The sequence below is a fragment of the Leptonotus elevatus genome, chromosome 1 (genome assembly GCF_054856555.1).
Source record: "Leptonotus elevatus isolate MCC_2025b chromosome 1, RoL_Lele_1.0, whole genome shotgun sequence".
In the NCBI taxonomy this organism is placed as follows: domain Eukaryota; kingdom Metazoa; phylum Chordata; class Actinopteri; order Syngnathiformes; family Syngnathidae; genus Leptonotus; species Leptonotus elevatus.
The window spans coordinates 49,787,071-49,807,775 of NC_141239.1; the positions used below are offsets into that span (position 1 = coordinate 49,787,071).

The window sequence follows — 20,705 nt, forward strand, 5'->3', positions numbered from 1 at the left end:
TCTGCAGTAAAATGACAAAAATGGAGTACCGCTACTACCGCATTTCACGAGCTCATAAATATTTTTGTGTAAAGAGCAAAGCCCAAAAATGTATTGAAAGATAAAAGCTTTACAAACTCAAGAAAAGCTTGCCTGAAAAACCAATGAAATCCAAATTAAAGCATCAAATGCTTAGCAAAGCAAATTAGGACCGAGTCTGATCATTTGCATGTCTCCTGTTGGCTGCTTGCCTTTGGACTGAAGAAAATAAGAAAATTGCGGAAGGAATCCATTTAAAACAGCAGACTTGGTGGCTATTGTAGGGCTCACTTGAGGCACTTTTGTTGTGCTACATTACGGCCTCCAGTGGGGCAAATGGGGGACATCCAAGCCACTGTTTACTTTCAGTAAAAAAAAAAAAAAAGACCAGGCTGACCTGTTTCCATGGTTACTAGCCAGCGGTTTTCATCCTTCACTATACCTCACCCCCACTGCTGTGTTTTTCTGTGTCGGTATAACTACATTCAACTCCAGTTTCTCCTCACGTGAATTGAGTCCTTTTTGGGAACATTTCTGCTCCGCCTTTTTCCGGCTGAGCGCCACACTTGTGTTTAGGCTGCGCCCACAAAGTAAGTAAGTCAGTTCTCTCTCTCTCTCTCTCTCTCTCTCTCTCTCTCTCTCTCTCTCTCTCTCTCTCTCTCTCTCTCTCTCTCTCTCTCTCTCTCTCTCTCTCTCTCTCTCTTCTCGCTCTCTCTCTCTCTCTCAAATGAAATGCAGACACGCACACTGTATTCTCACTTCAATTTGAAAGAAAACAACTCCAGGCTGTAGCTAGGCAATTCTAAAATGTGAGTCATTCAACTGCCGCACCCATCGTCTAGTGATCACACGCGCGCGCGCACACACACACCCACCCACACGCGCGCGCGCACACACACACACACACGCACGCACACACACTGTTCAGGGTTGACACTTATGTAGTCTTCAAATATAGCTAAACTCAAAAAGTACGGCTGTAATTTTCACCCCTAACAAAATGGTATGATAGAAAATGACACAATGGAGCCATCTTGATCACATGAGGACAACAGCATGATCAAGGCTTGGCTGTGTCTAATTGTCAGATAGTGGAAAGCAGTGATCTTATCAAATGTAGTATAATAACAATTTCCACTACATGGTCAATGGGAGTTTACTCTCCCCCACGTCATTCACAACTGTCTACCTAGAAGATTTATGGCTAGAGAGAGAGAGAGAGAGAGAGAGAGACAGAGAGAGAGAGGATATAATGCAGTAGAGTGTCCTCTAGTGGACATAAGGGAGTATTGGATCTCATAAAATAGTTATACCAGTGATGTGCGGGGAGGTTCCTGACTGGTGAGGCATTACCCATCTGGAGTAGCCTATAGATGAACCCAAAATGAATAGAAGGTTAGACTATATTTCAGTTTTATATACAGAGAAAACGGTTAGGCCTACACAAGGAAAAAACAGGGACAGCAGCATTATGTAATTAACACAAACCTTTTATTATGGTGGTGCCAGAAGGAAGACCATATTTCCCATGAGGACCAGCACCAGACAAAATGTTTCTTTTTGTTGGTTATTTTGCAGCTTCTGCCATGACAGCAGTAATCGCGCGTAGATGTTCGAATCCAGTTCCGTCTTTGTAACAAATGGGAAAAGGGGGAAGTGACGTATGCCGTAAAGCAGTCAGCACAGTTGTCATTTTTTTGTGTGTGGCCCTCCTCAAAGTTGCTTAGTGGCAGTAAAAGCGACACAGACCTCCACAGGCCACAATCTAAAAACAGTTAGGTCAAAAGTAACCCAATTATGGATTAAAAATGGACCGATCCACTTTATGGGTCAATTTGACCCAACTTTCTGGGTTGTTTTGTACAAAATGACACCATTTTTTGACCCAAGTAAAGGATCTGACCAATATTTATGAGTTGTTTTACCCTAAAAGACCAATTTCTTGACTCAAAGTTGGGTCAAATTGACCCAAGTAGAGGATCGGTCCATTTTTGACCCAAAGTTGGGTCATTTTTGACCCAACTATTTTTAGTGTGCACAACAAAGGTACCATTTAACTAGTCAATGTTTGATCAGAAGAGTTATTTTATGAAGGGGGAAAAGTTCCTTAGTAACAAATTTAGTCAGGATATGAGAGCACTTTGTTTTGATAGAATGTCCTGTAGTATTTTTCTTGTTCTCAGGATATGAGCACTGTGCAAATTAAAAAAAAAAATTAAAAGGGAAGTTATCTTGTGTGCAGAGAAGTGTTTTTTGTTTGTTGTATCTAATTTTCAATCTGGCAAACAAAAATTAAGTTTTACTTTTGTACATTTCAGCATCAGTTTTTCTTTTGCCAATATTGTATTTGTCATAATAATAAATGAGAAAATACAATACAGTACGTTTTTTACAATATTATATTTTTTATTAAATTTTTTAAACTAACATGTTGTCAAAACAATGTCCAAATCATGTTAATTTCCAACAATAGAAACATTCAATGAACATATTGTATTAACTTCTGGTCACATAGTAAATTTTCAGGGCCAATTTTCCAACTGGCGAACAGGTGTGTTGCCAAGAGGTCATAAAAGTTTTTTTCTCCAGGTATCTGTTTTGATGCACAGAAAGAAACTCACCTTGGAAATGTATTTGAGACACAAACGATATTATCACATCGCCGTCTTCCATATTTCCACCATCTTAATAATAACTCTACCCCATGTGATCTGCAAACCAGCCTCTTACCACTCTCACTCCGCTTTAAAAGGCAGCCCTAACAGTGCAACAACGAAAAACCTCAAAAATAATTTGAGCCGAGAAGACGGAGAGCGACAACAATTACATTCAAGCAGGCAAGTAGAATTCTCTGGAATATCTACATTAATTGCAGACAACGCTAAGAACAATGACCGAACGTGGAGACAAAGTTTTAACCAGGAAACCGACCAGCAGCCCAAACACAACATGGCGTCTTCTTCTGAAAGAGACCAAACTTTTACCACGTGGTAAGACAAAGAAAATGGAAAGGGAGGAGACTGTTGTTTCTGTGAAGCTTTCAAATAAGGACTGCAGCTCGGGTCAAATCCAGCATGTGGTCTACGGGAAGTTTTTCATCACTGGTCAACTTGAAGCAAACATTCCTCATCGTCACGTGGACCGCCAGCCTCATTCAGACGTTACCGGTATGCATGGAGAGAAGTGCCACTTCTTGATTTCTTCAACATTTTCAATAGCTTTGAATGGTCAAATTATTCTGACCAATCTTGCTAATTGTTGTGTTTTTAAGTGTTTCCAACCAATTAGCTGACATTGATTGTCCATCTCGCTTGTCCGCATTTAGTGACTATAAGCTAGAGCATACTAGTATTAGTTGCACTTTTCATTACTACTTTTTGTCCTCCCTCATTGGATAACTCCGTACAATAGAATGACTGTGGCTTTCTAGTAAAATTGTTCTGTACTTGTATCCCACTACACTACTAGTTCCAACTAGTAGGCATGTGTCAAAGTGAAGGAGAGGCATTTTATTTAAGTGACTTGTCATTGCACTGGTATGTGTGCAAATGTTTGGTCACTTTTAATAAGACTTCAGTGTTTTGTTTTTGGGCTACATTCTCATAATGGGTGAGTAATTCCAGAAATGTCACACATGCAGTCATGAAAGAAAAAAAAATTGAGACCGCCATGTTTTCTTCAATTTCTTGCTCATTTTAATGCCTGGTGTGACTAAAAGTGACTAAATGACACACAAAAACATGCCGTTTTTGGCAGTACAGTGTCATAGCAATTAGTGTAGAACTTATGAAGTGTTTTTGATTATTATTCAACAGAACCTTTGGAAAATGTCTTGATCATTTCTAAAATTCAACTTTTGTGAGCAGTTTTTGTTGTCATTTATAATATTGATCAAACCAATCTGCTTTTTAGTTGTACTAAGCATTTGAAATGAGCAGGGGCACTTAAGAAACAAGGGGGTCATTCCATGCCAAATCACCCAGTAAGTTAAATCAAGCGGAAATTGATTTGAATGAAACTTGCTGTGCATGTTGATAGTTGCAGGGCTGCTAAACAATTTTATTTTTATTTTTACCTCTCTAAAACGTATTTTACAGAACATGTGAGAGACATTGTAATAATTTTTTTAAAGTCATGTAACCCACAAGGTCAATTTCAAGGTCAATTAAAACAAAAGTAAAAAAAGTGACTAAAATATGCAGCAATCATCATAACGATTGGCGATTTCTGAATCCTTGTTAAAATCCCTTTCCAACAATACCAGTTTTGTGAAGATTAACTAGCAGTTCCTGAGATTTAAGGGTTCAAACGAAAGCGGGCATGCCCAATCTAAAAAATATTCAAATTTGGCAGGCCTTAGCTCCCGAACCCCTGCTCCGATTGACCTAAAATTTGAGATTTAGCGTTGCGCCATCACTATCAACATGTACAATAAGTTTAACTAGAAAAATTCCCGCGGAAATTTTGAATGGGCCTGCTAACTCTTTTCAATGAGCTGAACAGTTTAAACTTTCAACCATTGAAATCGCTCAAGAAATGTGGAAGTTAACCATAATCTACTAAAAGTATTACTGCCCCTTTAAGAAACATGCACATTCACGCACACACATTTGATTTTAACCAACATTTCAATGAGCTGAACAGTTTAAAATTTAAACCATTGAAATCGCTCAAGAAATGTAAAAGTTAACCATAATCAACAATATGTTACTGCCCCTTTAAGAAACATGCACATTCACGCACACACATTTGATTTTAACTAACATTTCAATGAGCTGAACAGTTTAAAATTCAAACCATTGAAATCGGTCAAGAAATGTGGAATCTACCATAATTAACAGTATCTCACTGCCCCTTTACAAAACATGCACATTCACGCACACACATTTGATTTTAAGTTGTGAGGAGACGTCACGCACCAACACTCCATTGATTTGTATAGGATTACGCTCACCTCAAACAAAAGCCTCTCGCGACTTAACGGTTGAAGATGCAGATTCCAGAAATGGCTCGTTAGAACGGCAAGGGTTTGGGGAACGCGAGCATGTTCTCAGTTTTTTAATCGGATGAAAAATGACCAAATGAGAGCAGGTTGAAAACTTATGATTGATCGAAAATGAAGAGGGAAAAACGGCGAAAATTACATTGAAAAGAGATCAAAAATGTGCGACTTCTCCTCGCTTAAAGTGAAAATAAAGGTACTAAATGACACCTTAGCCAAATAAAACTTAGTTCTTCAGAAAGCAGAGGCTTGTGGCTACAAAATGTGCGAATTTGATGTCTAGTGAGCAAAGATTGTGGCCATGGTGACGAGTTGAAGTGAAACTTTTGGAAATATATTTTTTGGTTCCCAGCACTCAGACCTTAATTGGGTATCAGAGTGGCGATTACACTCACTGTCTTTGAACCCGCACAGGGGGAAGAGCTTTCATTCCTTAATTTTTTTTTTGACACTGAGCTAAAGATGGGAAAAATTCCAACAAAATGAGCTAAAATTCATATCAATCGGTTAACGTATGCGCGCGCAGCGTCTCTTTGAAAAAGGTGCTTGATGTGTGATTTTGTCTTTCCTTTTCCCATTCATTCCTATGGGACTTTTATTTGGGAGTTTTTTGGGAATAGCGTCGCCATGGTAACTGGGAATTCTTATAAAAATAATAGCGCACCGAGTCAGATCGAGCCGCATCGTTTGATACCTCATTTGTCCCGGTGCGATCTACGGTACGGGCCGCATTTTTGCGGAAAATAATAAACCCTTTTTCCCTTTTTCTAGGATAGTAATATGTGCCTTCTGCTTCGCAGCAGGCCCATAATAGGATAGTAATATGTGCCTTCTGCTTCGCAGCAGGCCCATAATAATATTAAACACTTTTCTAGGGTGGATAGTAATATGTGCCTGCTTGCTCCGCAAGCAGCAGCTTCGCTGCTGCTTGCTCCGCTTAGCAGGCCCATAATAATATTAAACACTTTTCTAGGGTGGATAGTAATATGTGCCTGCTTGCTCCGCAAGCAGCAGCTTCGCTGCTGCTTGCTCCGCTTAGCAGGCCCATAATTAATTCAAATCTGCTTGGTTAAAATGTTTTGGGTGATTTGGCATGGAATGACCCTTTTTTTTCCTTTTATATAACCACCACTAAAAAAATCAAAAACACTTTATAATGATATTGACCCTTCACCCATGCATACTGAATTACTATTATAACATAGTTATTCTACAAGTGTACTATTGTGCTATATTGTCTTACTAATAAGGAAAAACGGCTTGCTGCATAAGTCAAATTCCACAAATGTAATATTAATCAGAATGTCATGTTAAGCCTAGTGAGGTCATATATAACATGTTATTGTCAAGAAATATTTAAGGTTGACTTTCCCCTTTAAGTTGGATCTCAAATCAATAATATTGCATAAATGCTCAAACGGCTTCCTTACTGGACTCGTTGCCAGCTCACCGCAGGGCATATGTTCACACCTATTTGTGAAGTGGGAGTAAAAACGCATACACACTTATAATATTAATAGTCATTAGCAACCACCTGGCCACCCTTTTTAATATGAGTGTTTTGTTAAGCCAATTACACAGCAAGGATTTCTTTAATGTCGTTCGGACCTACTGTCGTTGATACAAATGGTTAATCTGGCAGAAAGGTGGCTTGGCTCTTTAACTCATTCACTGCCATTGGCGGCTATAGACGTCAAAAAATCATTTGAACTATTTCTATTAGTTTAACTGTTTTTTCTCCACTTTTGCTAACAAGAGTATGAAAACCTAGGGGAAAAAATATTTAATATATTAATAATAATTATATAAATACATAAATTTAGGCCAGATTAATCGTTAGTTAACTAGTGAAGTCATGTTATTAATTACAATTAAAAAATGTAATCGCCTGACGGTCCCAATTAAAAAATAAGGGGCATTTAATCGTACTTAATCGCATGATAATTTTATATCTGTTATAAATGTACAAAATAAAAATCTAGGTTTTCATCAAAAATGAAATGAAATTGATTTTTTTTTTAACTAATAGAAATACTTCACATGAATTTTTGACGTCTATAGTCGTCAATGGCAGTCAATGAGTTCATGTGTGAAAATTGGTTAAATTTTGATTTTCTCCTGTTGGCATTCAAGTCAAATCATTTGGTAATGGTGCTTGACTCACCCCTTATCCATTCTATATGTAAAATTGCATTGTGAGATTATGTCCCAAGAGGACAGGTGTGCAACACTCTCCTGTCTTGTGGTTGCTGTTCCTTGTCAGTCCACTCACAAGGAAAAGGTAAAGTGAGGATGCCAGGTCAGCGGCTCGATGGCTCCGAGGAGGTCTGGCAGAAGCATCAGCCTGAGGTGGATTGTGGAGACACCGCCATGACCCTAATTGTCAGGAGGAGACAAGCTGTACAGCTCCTGCTGGACCGAGGTGAACTCGCAGCTTCTTCAAGGTCTAGTCTGAGATTTTTGGTTTTATTGCACACTCACTTTACATCTGGATTTTCTTTTGAAATATACAAACTTAATTCACTGAATTTTTGTTTTGTATTTAAACCAGAGAATGGATCATCCATTCGCCTCTCCCAGCTGTCACCTCAATGTGGTTACTCTGTGGAGACCACATGGCGAGACCTCAGCTTGATAGCCCAGTATGATGCCTGCCATGTCACACGACAGGTACAGTACGTTTTGTATAATAGATTTTGTATATAGGATGTCACTGGGAGGCCCTAAAAAAAAGTTCTGTAATTTTATTTTGTGTTCTACTTGCACATGACCAATAAAGAATCTTATCTTCAATAACCCTAAAAATAATAAAGGATTTGCAATGACTAGGGAGACAGTTATGTGCTGCCTCTGCTATGGAGGGGGACTCACTCTGTTGCTCCCCTCATGGTATGGATGTCAGACTTCCTGCTTCACAAGAAGTGAGGCTTAAGGGTAAGCCGTATTAAGGTGGACACATGAATGAAATATTTATGAATTGTCGACAAGTTACTTCATTACATGTGGCATCACAGTCAATTCTATTCTATTCTTTCTTGTTCTGTTACTGTTTTGCTCATCATACTAGGATAGATAACGATATACGTAATATTTGCCAGTTATCTAAATTTTCTACACTTGTCCACTCTAATAGGGATTCAAATATTTCAAGTTTACGTATGGCATAAATAATGCTCAGACTGTTTCAGAGGGAGTTGTGTATGTCGTGTAGAACTGCATTGCAACCAATTTATGGAAGTTTCATGTAGGCCTATTAACTTAATCCCATCAAGACCCACTACAGGAAAGATTACAGGAAAAATGACCTATTCAATCTCAGAAGTAGACAGACGCAAAATATAACGGTTTAAAAATGACTACCTAACATGGAGCAGACATTTCTATTATGTCATTTCCGATGTGACCTCACAAAGTTACCTTATTTTCTTCTCAGGATGGAAAACACACTCTTCATTTTCAGATTGGAGAGAATACATTTACTCTGGCCTGCCCCATTTTCCCTTCTCAAGAGTCCGCTTTAACTCATCAGCCTGTGGTGAGCAGCTCTCATCTACCAAGTAAGACGTCAGGGACCAAATCAAAAGCCGTGGAGTCGCTTCCATGGGCTCCACCTTTTTACCTGGCACACCTTTACTACCCCCACCCAACTCGTCGACGCAAGAATCCTGTGGCATATTATCCTCCTACTGTCAAATCTTCAACTCTTGAACTCATAATTGGTACACAGTCTCTGCTTTTTGATGGCTCCCAGCAGGCCGATCAAGTTCCCGCTCATGAGAATTTTGTCAAGGACTCATTGAAACATTTTAGAGCTCAAACCGCTCCTTGATCAACGGATGCAGAAATTCAGGCGGTTTCACTTTTACAAGGAGTGACTGAGCAGCTCGTTACTGCTGGCTCCCCGCTTCAAATTGAAGCACATACTGTCCAAGCCCTAAGCAATGCCTTCAATCCATATTATCACTTCTACCATCACCCCAAAATCCCTCAATCTGACCCACCCGAAGATTCTGATCCAGGCCCATCCCCAAAATCCTCTCCCATTTTTCCTGTTCAGTTGTCTGGCCATCCTTCCCCTCCTGTATACCCCTACTACCCTGATCACTATAATCAAATGTATCCTGTGATGCCACCTTCATCTAAAGACCCCGCTGACCCACCTAAACGTTCAGAATTTCAACAAACCTCAACACCGATAACCACGGAAGAGACGGAGGATGTTGAAGGGGTCCAAGCGCATCCTTACCTTCACCACTTCTACTACCTTGTCAACCCTGAAAGAAGTATGAACTCTGAAAAAGAAACTGCCTTATCAGATTCTTGGCCTCTCCATCTATCCCAGTTGTATTGGTCAGCAACACCCATTTAAACTTTTTGAGCAACTTGATGGGGAAGAGGACAAGCTTTTTGAAAGGACTGGTAAAACAGTTTTACACAGTGCCTGTGTATGTCATAATTCAAGAATTTGAGCATTTAGGCTTATTGCTGTCTTATAGAGTTTTGTTATTTATATTTTGTTTGTATTTATATGAATCAACATACTCGTGTGAACTCAAGTTGCTGGTTTGATTTCGCTACATTAGCTCGCCACGAGATGGCAGCACAGTCTTGACTCAAGTGCCTAGACATGAATTTTGTTACCTCTGATTAGAAACCCTCACCTCAACAGTGCGTTACACCTTGACTCAGAACTTTTAATACCAAACCATGCGAGATTCGTTCCTCAGCTTTAACTTTCCCAAAATGGAACACGCTAAGTCATTAAAGGAACTTTCCTATAGGAAATTGCAATTACTGTACTCAGTCTCTAAGTAGACACGACCCACAAAACACTGTAAAAAGTTAACATGTCATTCTTTGTTTGGCCGTTATAGAGTTGTTTCTCTTGTTTTGGTTGAAATGGCAAGCCGGCAGGGTGTGTGTTCATAATAATTCATTAAATTACAAGGCTTCCATTGTCCTATGAATTTGACTAATGACATATGTCTTTCTTGACCATGGAATGGGAGCTCTTGTTTTCCTTTTGATAGCTGACCCTTTAGTGGAGCTTCCAGCACCCCAGTTTTCTCCGCCTTCAGAGGTCAATGTGCCCTGCTCACTGCAGATGGTGACGACGTCTGACCCGGACATTTACAAGGTGGTCCTGGACGGCTGTGATGTAAGAAACCATGGAATGCAGACATACTGATGATTTTTGCCTTTGTATATGAAGTGAATTTCCAACATCCTTGCACATCAGGTACAGTATGTCAGGTTGTCACAAGCTTCATGAAGCAACTTTATTTATTTTTCGCCTCTAAGATGGTGCTCTTGGGTTAAATATAAAGGCTAGTGCAATTGAAATTGATTAAATGTCCATTGCATCTTTACCAAGAGTGCCAAGAAGAGGAGTAAAAAAATAAAGAAAAATAAAGTGCTTCATGAAGCTTTATTTATCCATCATTAATTTTAACATTTTGCAATGCACTCAAAAATTAACTTTTACTACTTTGCTGTTGTTATACAAAGTAGATTTGCACCAAATTTTCTTAGGCCACAAGTTTTGTTGAACTAATGCAAAATGGGCAGAAAGCTGCATTGTAGGCATTTCGTTATGCATTCAAAACTGTCATTTCATTTCCTTTGTATCTAAAGTTGCTCTGGCACCCACCACATCAGGAGGATCTTATTCTTGATCTCTCGCTTTTTCCACTACCCTTACACATTGCCTCCATCAACTGGGGCATGTTATCTCTCCCAAAGGACCCAGAGGTATCCAAACCAAAACATATCAGACAACTTTCAGTGTAGTATTTTAAACAGACAACAGTACTAACTAAAACCATTTGTAAATGGTTTTCAGAAGACTACAATTATAAATGAATGTAATAATTATGTTTTCCCATTCTTTCCTTGTCTTTAGATTTATTTTGTACGTCTGACAGGAATGTGCTCTGTTGCAGAGGGTGACTGCATTGTTGGTTGCATTAGCAGTGAGTTTCAAAAATCTAACGCATGCCTCCATTATGATTCCAAATGGCCAACTGAGGGAGAAAAAAAAAGATCTATATTAAGATGTAAAGGAAAAATAATTGTTTATGTTTTCTTTTTATCCTCACAGGTCTCAGTAGTGATGTATGAGCTTGGAAATAAAGACCCTGGTGTACAATACTGCAATCTGTTCCTGCTGTCTTGATGACTATAAAGTACACAAACCTCTTGGGTTACTAAAGGCAACCGTAATGACTTGTTAATCCCAACTCCTTTCTATTACAGGCTGAGTAGCACAAGATGTGCGATGTCTACTTCAGCAAGCTAGTACTTGATAACTAACCAGAAAAACAATCACATTTAGTGCTCACCTTCATTATCTTAAGACGGAACATGACATAATTAAACCTTACCATGCTTGGAATACATTAGGCCTATGCTTGTAAAATGGCTCAAGTCCAGCAGTCAATTAAAATTTTCATGCAAAATTTTAATTATATTTCAGATATTACATCCATGAGGATTTTTTCTCTCTCTCCAAGCAGTTAAGTATTTTTGTAAAAGCACACTTGATTGATATAAAATAATATTGTTGAGATTTTGGAATTAATCAGCACTTTTGACACAAAACTCACCACCATAGTATTACAAAAGCAGTTTATTATTACAAAAAGAAAGAAAGAAGAATGTCAATATCTTTCACAATTCCTAAAAGAGAAAAATAAAAATCCAACACGGTCCTTAACCAATCTTAGGTTACACAAAATAAAACAAGTTGTCTAGCTATTATACTATACATTTAATAGACTAATTTTCAGTGACAAATGGTGACACCGACCAGTTCTTAACCTGACATGCTTGTTGATAATAAACTTAAGTTTCAATGACGGGTGTCTGATATGGTATTACACTGAACAGCTAATTGATTGAGCTGTTAAGTGTATCTGAAATGTAAATCCAATGTTGACAAAAATGGTGATTTAAAGCAAGTGCTTGCATACAAGTTTTGCGTCAGCCGTTAAGATAATGGCACACGTGGCAATGATATTTTGATGCAGAGTCGAGAATGAAATGGGAATCCTCCACCTAGTAAACAGCGGAGTAGTGGGCAGCGGTGGCTAGCAGGGATTTCTTGATCTCTTTCAAGAGGATAATGGCGCACACCAGGGCAGTGATCTGTCATGCAGACACAGAAAGTAAAGGGGGAAATAAAGCAAGGGTGAATGAAGCAATGGATGACCACCCCGACCTCCATGACAGCTAAGATTAAACCTGCAAAAGAGTGAACCTATTACATCTTGTGTATAGGATGTAATATGGCACTGACTAGGAACAGGGTGTAATGATATCAGGAGCAAGGAAAGGAAGGGAAATTGCTGAGTTTTGAATGGAAATGTGAAAGTTAAGATTGTTAAATTGAGGGGGAAAACCTCCGTTTATTACTGATGAAGAATTCCCTATATATTCCTGCTTGGACTCTTGCTCCACCAGCCGCTAGTAACTGAAAACGGCGCTCCAGGAGGACCGTTGGGCTTGCGAATGAGGAGGGTTGGGCGTGGTCTGGCTGTGATTGACAGCAGCAGTGAAAACTACAATCTAAATCATTTCTACACTATGACAAGCTAAGCTAAATCTAACCAAATGCTATGCTAACAAATCACTCATCTAAAAATGGGTATAAAGATGTTTGCTAAACGCTACTACTCCAACTCTCATTTAAAATAAGGAGGCGTGTACAAGACTGAGCTGGTGGGTGGCAGAACGGCTACGTCATATTGTACAAGTGACGACGTAAATCACTTCTTGTCCAATGAGAGGACATACAGCCAAATTTTGTTTATCCCAGTATTTAATCTGAAGATGGCACCACACACACCGTTTTTGCCCCAAATTCAAGCTTTCAACAAACATGCGCTAAAATGTCAAAATAACGACTAGGACATTGAGATGGCGTTGGTAGACACCCGTTCATACAGTTTATCAGAAAGAAAAAAATAAAGTTGATTTTGTGTTGAATATCCCTTCAAACCTGCATACAAAGAAAATGACTATGGTCAACTCTAACAAGAAAAACAGCTTTTTTAATGACACTAGTGTAATTTGTTTTGTCATAGTTACTACGTGGTGTACATTTAAGAAATTGTTAATTTGTGTGTGCTAAGTAAAAAGTATCATGTTTTTATTGTGGATTTTTTTTTTTTTTTTTTTTTTTTTTTTATGAACATGAGCAGACTAAGTCTGGGCCACAGTGGTGTTGGCCTCTGTGAGAGGAGTCAAGATGGCAGGTTCTTGGTCAGGGTACGAGCTGAGGATGAGCTCATTCTGAGACAGGTTAGGCAGGGATGGAGAAGCGTTGGTCAAAATGATGTACTGAGGAGATGAGCTGGACACATTGAGCTTCTGATTGAGGATCGTGCTGCATATTAGAGCAATGATCTTTGTTTGTGGAGAGTGTGTGTGTGTGTGTGGGGGGGGGGGTGATCAAAGGCAGAAAATTTGATTAAAATGGATGAAAGAAAAGATGGGGACAGAGTTTCAAGTGGTTAGAACATGACTGTAAGATCCACCATGAATTCTGTCTATCACAGTTTTTCATTAAAAAAAAAATTCCATCACATTTTGTATACAACCTACACAATGTCTTGAAATGGTAACATTTGAGCAAGTCAAATGTGGAACAAACATTTTTTTTTCTGCTCATAACTGGTTCAAAACAATTTATCTTACACGTTGAATTTACACCGCACTGGTCAAACTTTTGTGCTCAAGGGCCAATTTGATTTTTAGAACAGATCAAGTATCTGGCCATGTAATTTGTAGATGAGGGTTGTTGTTTTTTTTAAATCAAAGATGGATGCAAAAAATATAAAAATGTGTTTCAATAAAATCATTTAATCATCTAGGCCTATAATGACTTGAGCTGCTGAAGGCATAAACTTGAATTTCAAATCACTACTGCCATGTAGCAGAAAAATTCAACCACACACACACCCTTCTTAAGAATTGAGCTGTATGGTTCGGGCTAACAGAATAGACACCCTATATTCACGGTTCAGCACCCACAGATTTGCATATTTTCTTTTTAAATAAGATCTGTTTTAATAGTTTTTATTTGTTTTTTTTATTAAGCGGGGTTGCCTCTTTCCCCCCGTTTTTTTGTGGAAAACGCATAAAGAAATTTGGGGGTTTAAATCGCTCGTTATGCGTGGATTTTCACTATATGCTCGACTGTCCAATCTATATTCCCTATTTCCAAAATCAACTATAATGTATTTTTCCTACTTCTGTAGCTTGATTTCATCCATGCAACCTGAGATTGAATTTGCTTGATTTTTAGCTTACCAACAGAGCGCCTGTTCCAATGAAGATGGCCATCACCATTGGTGCGTTGCTATTGAAGAAATCAGTGATAACACCAGGACATGTCTGAAAGCAAAAACCAGAAACTGAGCACATCCATGGCACCCAAAATCTCTGAAGGGGGCATCTTACAGGCATGACGATCTGTTCCAAGAACCCTGTTGGCTTCGGGCAGGTCTGTTTAACAGACTCCAACAACGTGATCCCTGTCACGCCGCAACAATGAAGCTGCAAGATGGAGGAAGATGAAGGTGTGTTAAAACGGAAGATCTTTATAACCACTGTCAAGTGAGAACATTTGAGCGACTTATTCCAAATATTTTCTCTGCGAACATATACTGTAAGAAGTATCAACTCCACTCAATTAACAAGCAGCAGTCATCTTCTTCATCCATGTTTGTGGTTGTAATGGAAGTGGCCCACGGTAACTTGACATACGACTTTAATTTGTTCTCTGACCAAGCTTGTAATTCTGTAACTTGCTTGGAAATATTCCTTTGAAATAATCCGAAATTCCAGTAATCCATCCAGTTCCCCCGGAAAACAGGTTATGTATTTTACATATGAATATTAAACCATGATGAGACTGTAAATAAATAATCCAGTTTTATAAAGTAATTAAACTGAAATACATGCACACAAATTTGCATTTTTATTTTTTACCCATTTTTATTTTTGGGGTGGTATTTTATCTTCTTTTTTTTTAGGGAGGAGGTGGCCGTTGAGAAAATAATTTGGACAATTTTAAGCTAAACATCTCTTAACAATACATTTATTTTCAAAATAGTGTATATATATAGAGAAAGAGAGAGCAAGAGCGCAGGTCGTCCACTTCTAGGCATGACTGTAGTAATTTTCAGTGTTCTCTAGTTGCATATGATCTGCTTCACAGTGGAATGATGAAGCTCTTTTTTTTTTTAGATGACTTTCTAGCTTTCCCCAGACAGATGTGCTGTCACTACCCACTTCCTGAGGTCCCCTGAGATTTCTCTCCCTCTCAGCATGGTTGACCTGTATGGGTTGACCTGGGTAAGACTAAAGTGACGTGGTTTTGTCTCCGTTTCAGTCAGTGATGCACAATTTCTTCGCTAAATTTCATTGGTCCATTTCAGTGGTTAGTTTAGCTACCAATTTGTCGTACCTGTTCCTACTTGACTGCTTGTTTTAAGCAATGCAGCTCAGGGTTCACTTATTTTTGCACCTACACGAATTAACCAAAAACTATTTTTAATTTAGTTTTGACGACACAATTGATTTAAAAAACAAAAACAATGCATAGAATTGATAAACCTACACCTGTTATTTCATCTAAAATATAATGGTTCAGATTGAACAACAAAATCAGGTTGAAACAATTGGAAAGTCCAAATTGCTCAAGAGGTTCACAAACTTTTAAGCAGCACTGTATACACACACATATATATATATACAATCTCTACTTGGAAAACTCAAATTGGGAAACTCATTAAGTCAAGTGAATTAAAAGAAGAATAATTCAGCAATTACAAACAGTAGCAGTATAGAAATTTCGAGGAGCATTTGTTCTCACCATCTCATGAACGAACATGAGTGTGACAGCAAGGCCAGCATCTCCACTGGCTGCATGCAGAGTATAGATGCTAGTGTAGAACTCTGTGACTCTCATCCCAACCTTCAAATGACGGAACAAAAATTGATTTGTAATTACCCAATTTCTATTGGTTAGGCCTCTGTTTTCTGGTCACTCTTACCTCTTCCCTCTTGGTGTAAGCAAGCACACCAACAACGATCTCTGCAACCGCCAGGATGAACAAGAGAACCGAGAACTGAAAGAGCAAGTTGAGATTCTATCATCGTCGTCTGTTGAGGATGGCTTCACATTTACCCAACACAACATTGTAATATATATAATTAGGAAATGTGTGCTATTAACCATGTTTTTATTGTGGTTATAGTTCAGTGGTGTAGAATAGCACACGACCTCACACTGAGGAATTTTCTATGTATACAATAAAAATACAGTAGAAGTGAGGGATATGTTACATAAGACCCACCTGCAATAGGTGAAACTATAGACCATATAATAATTTAAAAAATTCAACTGTTTTACTCCTCCCACACCGTTAACATATTGGATATTTGAACAGAAAAAAAAATGCTAGTTTAAAATGTATAGAAAGCACTGTACGTATTTTACTGGTGTGTTTTAGTTACTTTATGTGCCTTTAAGAAGGCGAGGCAAAATTCACCGAGTAGGATATAATTACTTCTTTCTAGAAAAAGGGAAGTGAAACTGTTATCAGCTACTTTTTGAGATGGTTTCACTTCCGGACCATGATACTAAAACGTATTTACTTACATGCTAACTTGCTGTATGTTGAATAAACACTGGCATGGTTACCACAATGTTAGTATATTTGAATTCAAGTTGTTGGTTATGCTATTGCAATAAAGTAAACTTAAACTATGTTTTGCATTTTGCTTCAAAATCACTTTTGAAGGTTAATAATAATAATAATAATAATGCATCAGATTTATAAAGCGCTTTTCTAGACACTCAAAGACGCGTTACAATAGAATGGATACATTATCCATGCACTCACACATTCACACCGTGGTGGCGGTAAGCTACTTAAGTAGCCACAGCTGCCCTGAGGCAGGCTGACGGAAGTGTGGCTGCCAGTGTGCACCTACAGCCCCTCCGACCACCACCTAACATTCTCACCTTTCATACACCAGTGTGAGTAACACTGGAGGCAAATGTGTGGGAAGTGCCTTGCCCAAGGACACAACGACACATGACTTGGGGAGAGCGGGGATCGAACAGCCGACCTTCTGATTACTGAGCGACCGTCGCTACACCCTAAGCCACGGCCACCACAATATACATGGGATCAGCATTTCTGACCCTGCCATTTCAATCATGGAATTGTACATTTAATTTCTGTTGCTCAATTCAAAAAGTGAAACTATTGTACAAATTCATTAAACGCATATGAGAATTTGTGTTTGCTATATTCAGATTTCAAAAAACAATATCGTGAAATATTTGACACTGTGTAGTTGATCTAATGCTTAGCCTCAGATTTGTTTTTCAATACTTCAGCTTGTACTTTTAGTCTTCTACAATATTGATGGACCAGCCCAGACACCTCAAAATGTTAGATGTTTTAACAGAAAAGGTCAGTGATAAAATGATGAAGAAAACAACTTCATCAAAATCATATGTCCAGCGGTACCTCCTAAGGCTCGATAACAGGGAATGTGTCTGTATGAAAGCCTCCCAAATCACTGAGAATTCCCCAAGATATGACAGACATATGCAATGCCGTTTGAGGGCTCATTTTATTATGCTATTTTTTTTTTATGTCTTTATTTAACTTTTTCTGTGAGCAGAAGGGGTAAAAGTATTAGAAATCAAAATTTTGGGGGAAAAAAAGAAGTTACATTTAATTTTTAGGTTGTATCGCCTCTTCCAAGCATAATATGTATCATTAAAGTTCAAATGGTCTAAAGAGGAAAGCATCTCACCACTTGGAGAGCACATTTCTTCTCACTGCAGGCCCCGTATTCTCCAACCGTAACCACGACCAACATCACTGTGCCAAGCGCTATCAGTAAAATCACACCTTAATTCAAAGAGAGAGCAATTTTAAGTGAATGAAACAAAAAAACAGGGGGTGTAACAAAAACTGATTTGAATCCAAAAATGAGTTTGGATTTTAAAAAATGCAATGGTACACAAACTAATGAATCATCCTCAATATTTATAAAGTTAAACCAGTCAAAAAGTTATAAATTCCTAAATCGGTTCATGTTGCTGATGATTGGTTGTTTTTTTTGAATTTATTTAACTTGAATAGTTTGGGTTTTAGAGAGCTTTTACATGTTTGTAAACATGACATCAGCTACAAACACAGTACACATCTCATACGTCATGTGGTTGGGCAAAGGATAAACACCAAACTCACCCAACACAAATGTGCTGGAGTTAAGGGCGTTAATTTCAAAGATTGGTCTGGTGTTGTCACTGAACCTCAGCCACAGGCCCAGACCCAGAAAGGCACAACCCAGCACCTGCAAAACAAAAACTTGTTCATGTGAAGTACACAAAAAAAAGTCCACTGGCTTCATATTTTTCTTTTTTGCATCCTTTTGTTTGGTCAGCTGCCAAGACACAGCACACAAATGGAAGTTTTTGACTGACCCTAACCAATTGCAAAGCTTAATAAACACTATCAAAACAAAAACTAAACTAGATATTTCCATCCATTGCTTAATTTAAGAGAATTGTTTGATTATGTCAGAATTTGTGAGAATATTTGTTGTCTCGTGTCAGCTAGTCAGTTTACCCACTTAGATCTTCAAAAATGTCATCATTACCTAATTGAGCTTTTCTCTTTGTTAGTCAGTTCACAAAATCATCAAAGCAACGTTGTTTTGATAACATTTAATTCCTTCTAAATCGGGTATTATGCAATTAATAAAGAAGGAAGCTATTTTGTCTGCACAAGTATTTGTTGTGCCAAATTAGCAAATCGACTATTAATACTCAAATACTGTACATACATTTCAGAGTTTGTACTTTTTATCTAACTTTTATTGCATAAAAGGAGCTGCAGCAGTACGGTACTTTTGTCTGAGTCTCTGTGAGGGAAATAAAAACTATCCAAGGGAGGGTATCGGGTTGCTTTTCTAAAGAAACGAAACTAAAGCGAGGAGTCAAGCCCACTTCTTTGGAAACTCGCTTAACACATTATGTCATTAGATCAAAATGTTTCCCCCAGGCCAGATTACTGATCCAATACGTCCAAAGAAATAAAGTCTGATTGGTTCACTTGTATACAAACGAAAGCCATACTACAAAAACGACCATAAGATTATTATGTTCCAATTCCAAAACACAGCCACTATGTTCAGAGTGGAGTCCAGACTTACCGCAAAAATCAGGTTGAAGAGGAAGAGGATATATTTGCAAACGAGGCCACATCCGTCCAGAGCCATGATTATTCGCGATGTGACGAATCTGTAATGTAAGCCGCTGTTAGCGCATCACTTGATATACATACATGCTTGCATCGCGCCACTTCTATTTTCCAAATAATTTGACCGGTTGGGCACAAAAGGTACCATCGTTATCGTATAAGCACTCTGGCTCCGCCATCAATATGAACCACGCATCATCTGCTTATTATCATAATAATATCCGTGTTTCCTTCACCTACCTGTATGAGGAGGACAGGCTGACCGCGTACGACTCCAGAACTCAACTCGAGATTCTGTTAACTGTACATAAACGAAGAACCATTAATCCCCACCTTTTAGGGCGGGTTCAATGATGTGATAGTCTGAGCGACTGTGACCGACACAAAACAAACCAATAGTGTGACGGGATGCGCATGGGGAGGATCCAACAGCAGAAACGAAACGGAAACACCTTACAATCGATGTTTTGTATCACATGGCGAACTGGGCTATAAGAAACAGTGTAAATGTTTGCGCCGATAGCACAATCATTTGTGTATGATAATAGGCAAGTTTAAAAAGCACCCTTCAAACACAAAGCAAAAGTGGTTTATGTTTACAGATAAATGCTGAAAGGCATAGAAGTCAAGTTGTAATACCAGTATTAGAATACAGGGAAATCACGCACAGATTATCAAATTAAATATACAAAAAGAGGGATGGTTATGATTATTAATTAAGAACATCCAGAGCGAGCTTTGTATACCAAAAACAAGGTTTTGGGTCTAGTTTTCTAGGGCCTATCAGAATTTGAACAGCATCATGATGTGCCAGTGCAGTAGATGGTTGCTTTTTCGGTTCAAATCTGTAAAAAAAAAAAAAAAAAAAACTTTTACAATTGTCTAATCTACAGGAAATTAATGCGCTGAACATATTTTCTACTGATTTATCTGAGCAACAGTGGAACAGTTGTAAATTAACCAACAGCTACCCTAGTTTGGTAACACTAACACTAAATAATCAAGAACAAAACCTCTTTATAATGAATTTGTTAGTGCAAATAGGATCGTTTGTGGATCATGAAGATTGTCACCGATGCTTGATCGAATTTATTTTCCAATATTGGGGCCAATACCCGATACAAGATCAGATCAGAGTATCCCCTTTATTTACAACATAACAGAGTGAGTCTTGCCACGCAGTTGACTGTTCTACCGACAATCAGCGGCAGATAGTAGACTTATCTGGTATGTTCTTCCGCCAAATCGTCACCTATATTAAGATTAAGGCTCCTTCCTCAATGGCATTTTTTTGCATTGTAGGATGATATAGTGTTGATTTACTCCACTAAAGGCAATATAATAGTGGATATATGACAAATGTAACATTCGGGCACTAAATGTGCGGCACA

The 20,705-nt window shown here is 38.4% G+C and overlaps 1 protein-coding gene and 1 pseudogene across 2 annotated transcripts; one reads left to right on the forward strand and one right to left on the reverse strand.

The window, feature by feature from the left end:
• The first annotated feature begins 2,646 nt into the window (after positions 1–2,646).
• On the forward strand, positions 2,647–11,284 carry LOC147184262 (uncharacterized; annotated as a pseudogene).
• Positions 11,285–11,630: 346 nt separating this feature from the next.
• cd9r (CD9 molecule related) lies at positions 11,631–19,666 on the reverse strand. Of its 2 annotated transcripts, none has more exons than XM_086067115.1 (9): positions 19,555–19,666; positions 19,268–19,355; positions 18,301–18,406; positions 17,861–17,958; positions 16,081–16,155; positions 15,900–16,001; positions 14,483–14,578; positions 14,333–14,416; positions 11,631–12,166 (listed from the first exon to the last, which is right to left on the reverse strand). In XM_086067115.1, the coding sequence occupies exons 2-9, from the start codon at positions 19,331–19,333 to the stop codon at positions 12,077–12,079; spliced, it is 717 nt and encodes a 238-aa protein (XP_085923241.1). In that variant the 5' UTR covers positions 19,334–19,355; positions 19,555–19,666; the 3' UTR covers positions 11,631–12,076. The 2 variants fall into 2 exon arrangements, with proteins under 2 accessions (XP_085923241.1, XP_085923236.1); XM_086067110.1 differs by having other exon boundaries at positions 11,631–13,426.
• Between the last annotated feature and the right edge of the window lie 1,039 nt (positions 19,667–20,705).

Coding starts and splice junctions, on each gene's coding strand:
- cd9r (XM_086067110.1), bottom strand. CDS start 19,333: ATGGCTCTGGACGGATGTGGCCTCGTTTGCAAATATATCCTCTTCCTC. Junction 16,156..17,860: donor AGAAATGTGCTCTCCAAGTG/GTGAGATGCTTT, acceptor TTGCTCTTTCAG/TTCTCGGTTCTCTTGTTCAT. Junction 14,579..15,899: donor TCATGTTCGTTCATGAGATG/GTGAGAACAAAT, acceptor TCCATCTTGCAG/CTTCATTGTTGCGGCGTGAC.